Genomic DNA, 8317 nt, shown 5'->3' on the forward strand with positions numbered 1-8317 from the left:
CATGAGATGTGAGACAGTTAGAAATGAGGCACCGTGAGGAGGCAGCACGCTGAGCTGGGCTGTATGTCCTTGGGCATGTCACTCCCCTCTCTGGCCTCAGCTGCCTTGTCTGTAAGAGGAGAGGCTGGACAAGTTGATTTCGATGGTCCCTCCCAGTCCACTTATGTAGTTATGGGCTGGGGATGATGAGAAAAGCTATGGGCCATAGGTTCATCCTGGAGCAAAGTCAAGGAGATGGAACAGTCTCAGGAAGACTAAAGGGGCCTAGGATTTTCCTGCTAAACCTTTTGGCCAAGGCCCCTGCCTGGCCCCTTCTAGTGTGGAATTGTCCATGGCCCAAGACGGGACTAAGCCAGGATTTTCCCTGCATTATGAGCAGTCACAGCTTTGAGTCCCAAATCAGCTTCTCAGCTACAGTGACCCAAGGCCAGATCAGGCCCAGCCAGATGGGGGTGGCCGGTGGGGGTGTTTTCCTGACCTGCTGGAGGCAAGAGGCAAAGGTGATTTCCTCCTTCCAGAAAAGAAGATGCGAATCCAGGAAGTTCTGTTTTCAATGAACTGAAAACACTCCCTTCCCTTTCTCCCCCAGCTTCCCCCCGGGTTGCAAGGGCAGAGGCTCTGACCCCATCAGGAGGTACCTGGGGGGCTAGGGAACATCGAGGAGAAGCTGAACCAATAGCAGAGGCATTTTCTTGCTTTAGAGCAGCTTTGGGTTTGCAGAGTTTTCTTAACTCCTTATACGGCAGTCACGTACTTCACAACTACGGTCTTATTCAAGTTTTCTGGGAATCCTGTGAGGTCGGGTTAGGAATACCATCCCCATTTTGCAGATGAGAAACATGAGGCTCCAAAGAGATAGAATAACTTGCCCAAGGTCAATTGGCAGATACGGGTATAGGAGCATAGGAAGCCAGGATGTGGGCGGGGTGGGCGATCTTTACTGGGTCATGATCAGAGTCGCCAAGGACTGAAAACTGAGGACAAGGGAGTTGGGCCAGGTGAAATAAACTGTTTATGAAGATGCTGAGGGCAGAGAGGTAGGGCTATGGCCTCTGCTTGAGAAGTGCCCATTACATTTAGAGGCACTAAAAGAAAACAGGTCACAGCACTGGGTTCGAGGGAAGCATCCCAGCTCTGCAAGCCTCTGCCTCCATTTCCCCATCTTTAAACCTCCGGTGGTTGGTATGTGAATTGAATGAGATAAAATATAGGTAGAACCCTTGGCACAAGGCCTGGCACATGGTAAGCACTTAACTGTCAGGCATCATCATTGTTATCATTACTAAGGTTGACAAAGTAGTAATTCTTTTTTCCATTTCATGCACCAGCCCCCTGAGGGTGGTTTTCACGAGCATGCCCATTTTGCAGATGAGGAAAACTGAGGCTCAGTGAGGGACTTCTGCTTCCTTCTTCCATAAATTGAAGGAATTGGGCTGGATGTTCTCTCAGCGACTGGCTTCCTCTCCTGAGCTGGGCAGGTACTAAGGGGCAGGGTAGGGAGAAAGTTCACTCCCTGTGCTCCCACTTAGCAACCAGGGCTGCCCTACCCAAAGAATGCCCCTACAGTGTCCTGGAGGTGAGGCCTGCCGGTTCTCAGCTGTTCCAGGTCTCTAGGCAGCTTTGAGGTCTGAGACACCAGCTCTGATCCGAGAGTGCAAAACCCAGCTGGGGTTCCCTGCTGCCCTGGGAGGAGGGAGGAACAGCTAGCTGCCTTCGTGGGAGACTCAGTCTCTGACCCGTTGGTGCCCGGTGTCTGGAGTCCACATGTCCTTCACAGACAGACTTCCAGCATCTCCTCCTTGAAGTCCACCCTGTCCTGCTCCTGGCTCTCCAGAAGCTCCCTGCTGTTGCCCTTGTCCTGACTGATCTTCCTGGGTGTCTTCAGAAATCTGGAATTCAGGCCCCAGCTGCAAATCAGCCCGTGCCCCAGCTGCAGAGGGCTTCCAGGCCACCCCACCCCAGCTCCACTCCGCCTGGCATCTTGGCCCCTAGGCCACTCACCTGAACAGGAGTTTCTGCCTGGGTTCCTTCTTAATGATGTTCAGATTATGGTAGGGGCACAAGGCATGTGACATCTTCTCATAGGTCACGTTCACCTGCTTCTGGAAGGAAAAGCAGCCCCACATCACCCCCCACTCCCCACCCTGCTCCTTCCAGGCCTGGGAGGGAGCAGGTTGGACTGGATGGTTTCTTAAGCCCCTCAGCGCAGGGGTCTGTTAGGGAATATGAAAGTTCTCATGCATTGGGAAGGAGAAAGGCAGAGGAAGGCCGGGGTAGGGGGGGTGTGGGGGGAGAAACAATGGGATGGTTCTGTCACCTACTTGACTGAGACCCATGGGCCAGGAGTGAATTGCATGTTGCTTTTAAATGGCAAATGTCACGAGTAGTAACAAATAAATATATAGTTAGTAGGAGAGACAGCATGGTGGGGTAGCATGAGGGCCTTGCCACCTAGCTGTGTGACTTTGACCAAGTCAGTTTTTCCTCTCTCTGGGGAGTGGACTGTGCAGAGTAGGGACAAAGAGGCTGGGCTTTGGGGTCAATTTAAGCCCCAGCTCCACCATTTGGCAGCTGTGTGACCTTGGATAAGTTTCCTTACCTCTCTGCATCTGTTGCCCCAGCTATAAAATGAAGATAAAAACATCAATCTCACAGATTTGTTGTGAGCATTAAATTAGTTAATCCATGAGAGCACTTAGTACAGTGCTTAACATGTGGTCTGTGCTCACTAAATGGAATTGCTGCTCTTGGGGCCTCAGTTGCCCTCCCTCCAGATAAGCACACCCAAACTTTAGTCATTTGCATCCTTCCAGCCACCAGCACTACCCAGAGGCCACAAAACAGGGTGGGGCCCAGAGCTACATGGTCTGGATTCAGGTCTCTGCTCTGCCACCTACTGGCTGCAAACACTGGGACAAGTTGATACACCTCTCTGTGCCTCAGTTTCCCCATCTGATAATATCCACCCCATGAGGTTGTTGTGAGGATTAAATGAGTTAATACAGGCAAAGCCCTCTGAGCAGTGCTTGGCAATCAAATGCTGTGCCATTTTAGGAGATGCTGTATATTGCAGATGATCATTATTGGTTTTTTATTTGTTTGTTTTAATTTATTTAACTTATTTATTTATTTTTGGCCATGTTGGGTCTTTGTTGCTGCGCGTGGGCTTTCTCTAATGGCGGCGAGCGGGGGCTACTCTTCACTGTGGTGCACGGGGCTTCTCATTGTGGTGGCCTCTCTTGTTGCAGAGCATGGGCTCTAGGCACGAGGACTTCAGTAGTTGCAGCATGCGGACTCAGTAGTTGTGGCTTGCAGGCTCTAGAGCACAGGCTCAGTAGTTGTGGCGCATGGGCTTAATTGCTCCACAGCAGGTGGGATCTTCCCAGACCAGGGCTCGAACCCACGTCCCCTGAATTGGCAGGCAGATTCTCAACCACTGCGCCACCAGGGAAGCCTGATAATTGTTGTTAATAGTTTTCTTTAAAGACTCTTTTTAACCTAAATGAATTTATTTATAGACTAGCACACTGGTTTTATATCACCATTGTCAATCATGAGATTGACAAAGTAGTTAAATTTTGTAATCCTAATGCTTACTAAAGTAAATAATTATTAGAATTTGGAGTAAACCACCTAAAATCCCCTGGCAGACACCCATTTAGGTATGGGTGCTCCTCACGTTAGGAATGCTGGCCTCGGTCATCCCCAGGCCTTTCCAACCCTGACAGCTGATGATCCTGTGGGGCCTGAGACCTGCGTTTCTGTCCCAGCTTCCTCCAGGCTACCAGCTTCCTCATCTGGCTTAACAGCAAATGATGCACAATTCATGTAAGCGTGCTTTGAAAGCCTCAAATGCTAAGCAAAGGTGGAATTAAGCAATTAGAAGGCAAGATTCCTGAGTTCCAGGGACAGTCCCCACCCTCAAGATGTAACTGCCTGTCCCTCAGAATCTCCCAAAATAAAATGATCCCAACAACAGCCACTATGGAGAATATATGGAGGTCCCTTAAAAAACTAAAAATAGAATTACCATATGACCCAGCAATCCCACTACTGGGCATATACCCAGAGAAAACCATAATTCAAAAAGACTCATGCACCCCAATGTTCACTGCAGCACTATTTACAATAGCCAGGTCATGGAAGCAACCTAAATGCCCATTGACAGATGAATGGATAAAGAAGATGTGGTACATATATACAATGGAATATTACTCAGCCATAAAAAGGAATGAAATTGGGTCATTTATAGAGACGTGGATGAACCTAGAGACTGTCATACAGAGTGAAGTAAGTCAGAAAGGGAAAAACAAATATCGTATATTAACGCATATATGTGGAACCTAGGAAAATGGTACAGATGAACCAGTTTGCAAGGCTTCTGAGACACAGATGTAGAGAACAAATGTATAGACACCAAGGGGGGAAGTGAGGGTGGGGAGTGGGGGGATGAACTGGGAGATTGGGATTGACATATATACACTAATATGTATAAAATAGATAACTAATAAGAACCTGCTGTATAAAAACTAAATAAATAAAATTTTTTTAAAAATGAAAAATATTTAAGAAAAAAATGATCCCAACACTTCTGGGGCTGCTGGTGAAGCTCCCATCAGTTGAGGCCTGTCCCCTAGTGCTGAGGGGTCCACTGTGACCCCTGCCCTGTCATGTGTTGTGTTGAGACCATCCTGCCTGCTGGCTGAGGTTCACCTTGTGGTTTCCCCAGAATCTGGCAATCCCATTTGGATCCACAACTCAGAAGATCTTGGCATTACTGTCTTCCCACTTGATGTAGGGCTCATACCAGGTGTCAGAGAGCAGCTGATACTTGTAATCCCACAGCAGCTGGCAGTCTGCAGTTGAGCACACAGGATGCAGACGGGGCGCCTTCATGGAGCTGTGAGGACAAGCATGAGAAATGTGCGCTGGGGCTCTCGAAGCCGGGGCCCAGGCGTGCAGTGGGATGGTGAAGACGACGGCACTAACAGAAACAGCCACACGTGGGGCCTCATTACTCGTCTCATTCAATCATCCTGACTCTAACAGGTGGAGACCTTTACCCCCAGGAAGGGATGAGGAAATCGGCTCAGAGAGGTATGGACATATCCCAGTCACCAGGCTCCTAAGGAGCAGGTGGAATGGGGAGCCTAACCCAGCTCTTCAGACACCAAAGCCAACGCCCTTCGCCCAGGGGCAGGTGGCTTGGGCACTGGCCAGTGGCTGGAGGCTGGAACCCTGTCTCCAGGTCCCTCTCTGCCCCTGGCCCAGTCACTCAACCTCCCAGATCTCTGTTAAATCAGGATTGTAACATCCATCCTATCCAGCCAGCACCCTAGCAGGAGGTTCTGGAAAATCGAATGTGCTATCATGAAGGGCAAGTGGCAGAGGGAGCCTGGGCCCAAGCTCTTAAGTCCCACCTGGGCCACCTGGCTCGGGCATGGGGGGGGCAGGTTACCGGACTTCTTCTGAGCCGTAGTTTCCTCGTGTTGGGTGATGTGAGGATTAAGTAACATAATGGACCAAAAGACCCTTAGCACAGTGCCTGGTACAGAGTAAGTGCTCAAAGAATGTTAAGCATTATATTAAAATTAAATAACTGTGTTTCAGTGACTCCCAGTCACTTTCAACCCAGGAGCTAAGTTTCTGCCCCCTCTGTGGTGTCTTAGGATAAACGTAGTGGCCCCACCATGACTAGAAAACACACTTTGGGAATGCAGTCAGCTTATCTGTCAGTCCATCTGGTTACCTGTCTGTTAGTCAGTCCTTTAACAATGAGTGTGGAGAAGTATATCACCTGATTAGAGCTCAGGCCCTAGAGTCAGACTGCCTGGATTCACACTTCAATTCTGCCACTTACTGCTGTGTGACCATGGGAAGGTCACTTAACCTCCCTGTGCCTCATTTTCCTTACCTGTAAAATGGGGCTAATAACAATACCAACCTCAGAGGGCTGTTGTGGGGTTAAATAAAAGCCTTAGAACCATGCCTGGCACATAGTAAACACTCAACTATTTAAAAATAAATAAAGTTTTTGGGCTTCCCTGGTGATGCAGTGGTTAAGAATCCGCCTGCCAAAGCAGGGGACACTGGTTCGATCCCTGGTCTGGGAAGATCCCACATGCCGTAGAGCAACTAAGCCCGCAAGCCACAACTACTGAAGCCCACATGCCTAGGGCCTGTGCTCCACAAGAGAAGCCACCACAATGAGAAGCCCGCGCACTGCAACAAAGAGTAGCTCCCGCTTGCCACAACTATAGAAGGCCCGCACGCAGCAACAAAGACCCAAAGCAGCCAAAAATAAATTAATTTTTAAAAATTAATTATAAAAATAAAGTTTTAAAGGGGGAGGGGGCATACTCTAGGCCAGTCTGACTGTCTCACCTATGACTGGTAAATCGTCCCTGGCCTGGACATAGGGTGGGCTTGGCAATCCCGGGCAGCACTTTCTGCCTGCTGTGACCAGACTGTGACCAGCACACAGGAGAGTCACTCCACACACCACTGCCAAGCACAGACCCTCTCATTCCCCAGATCAAAATAACCCTCCTCCTTGTCACCCACCCCACTCTGGGACTCAGCCTCAGCACACCTCCCTCCTGTGTGCCAGGGGAGCACAGCCTCCTACTCACCAGTGATCCTGCCATCAATGGGGGCCTGTGGCATCGTGGGGAAGGAGGAGACTCCCTCAGCCCTGCAGCTGAGCTCCACACAGTGAGAGAAACTGAGAGACTCCTGCCTGCCAAGGGGGCAGCTGGCCAGGCCAGGGGCATCCACATGGCTCAAGGAGCTGGCAAGCCCCAGGGCTGGTGGCTGCTGCAGGAGGCCCCAATCCCCTCTGCAAGCAGAGGAGCACCATCGATTCTTTGGGCCCAGAGCCTCCCCCGACCCAGACCCCCTCAGTGACAGGTGCGGGAGCCCATGGGGCTGCACTCCTAGTGCTCTCCCCACACCCAGCCCCTGGTTAGAAGGTCAAGGAAGCACTGGAAGGTGTGGGTGAGGGCCAGACAGCCCAGGTGCTAGCCCTGGCTCCCAGACAAGTAACTTAGTTTCTCAAACCTGCTCCCTCATCTGTAAAATTGTTCACAATGCCAAGTGGTGACAGAGCCAGGTCCAGAACCCAGGTGCCCTCTTCATCCACCCAATAACTATTGATGGAGAACCTTCAATGAGACAGGCATTGTTCTAAGAATGTTGGGGACACATCACTAAGCTGAAAAGAGCTTCTGCCCTCATGGCGCTTTATATTCTAGTGGGGGAGGGAGGGGGAGGAAGACAGATGATTAAAATAAAAAAGGAAATAGAAGTAGTATACAATCTGGGGGGAAGGGATAAAGCACTACTGTACAAGGCAAATAGGGAATTCTGGGAAATGCCTCACAGACATGACAACGTTTGAACAGACACCTGAGGAGGTAGATGAGTGAGCTATGTGGGCATGTAGAGAAGAGATTGCAAGGCAGAGGGAACAGTAAGTGCAAAGGCCCTGAGGCAGCGGTGTCTCTGGCTTGTTCAATGAGCAGGGAGGCTGGTGTGGCTGGAGAAGCATGAGCAAGAGGGAGAGGAGTGGGAGAGGATAGCAGAGGGCAGGGAGGTCGTTGTATGGACTGGGGCTTTGACGAGTGAGATGAGAGCCACTGGAAGGTTTTGAGCAAAGGAGTGACGTGACCTGACTTATGAATCTCTGGCTGCTCTGTTGAGAATAGATCATAGGAGATCAAGGGCAGAAGCAAGGAGACCAGTGAGGAGGTTCTCCAGAGGAGGCAGGGGCTGGACCCTGGGCAGCACTACAGGTGTGTGAAGTGGTTGGATTCTGGGTAGATCTTGAAGGTAAAGCCAGCAAGTTGGGATGAGGATGAGAGAGAAAGAAAGTAATCAAAAATGACATCCAGCGTTTTGGCCCGAGCAATTGGAAGGTTGCCGCAGTGAGTAAGGACTGGGAGTGACATGAACAGCCCTGTGTGCAGGTCCCTGGAGACCCTGAGCAGAGCAATTTCCATGGAGAGATCAGGAGAAGAGAGGGATGCCACATAAACAACCCTCTGCTGGAGAGGAGGGCAGAGAAAGGGGGAGAGGAGAGGCAAGGCCCCTCAGCTAGAGGACAATCCCAGAGGGCAAGGGTGAGAGTTGGGGAGGCAGGGCAGGGGGAGATGGGGAGCTTGCCCACACTGCTGCCTCTTTCAACATTTTGCCTGGAAGAAAAGCTCTGCCCTCTGATGAGGCCAATCTGGGAGAGGGTCTCAGAGGTCCAAAGAGAGCCTCCTCACCTTCCAGGCAGCAGGGGAAGGGCTGAGTGGGCACCCTCTGCCTGAAAGCT

The 8317-nt window shown here is 50.6% G+C and overlaps 1 protein-coding gene across 1 annotated transcript in view; it reads right to left on the reverse strand.

The window, feature by feature from the left end:
- Positions 1 to 1771: 1771 nt before the first annotated feature.
- The window catches only part of ETV7 (ETS variant transcription factor 7), a 7849-nt gene continuing 1303 nt past the window's right edge, over positions 1772 to 8317 (reverse strand). Inside the window, 4 exon segments of the mRNA XM_007472041.1 lie at positions 1772 to 1889; positions 2002 to 2102; positions 4714 to 4856; positions 6633 to 6838. Of these exon segments, the coding sequence (XP_007472103.1) occupies positions 1772 to 1889; positions 2002 to 2102; positions 4714 to 4856; positions 6633 to 6838 (568 nt within the window).

The sequence above is a fragment of the Lipotes vexillifer genome, unplaced genomic scaffold, assembly GCF_000442215.2.
Source record: "Lipotes vexillifer unplaced genomic scaffold, Lipotes_vexillifer_v1.1 scaffold528, whole genome shotgun sequence".
NCBI classification, from domain to species: Eukaryota; Metazoa; Chordata; class Mammalia; order Artiodactyla; family Lipotidae; genus Lipotes; species Lipotes vexillifer.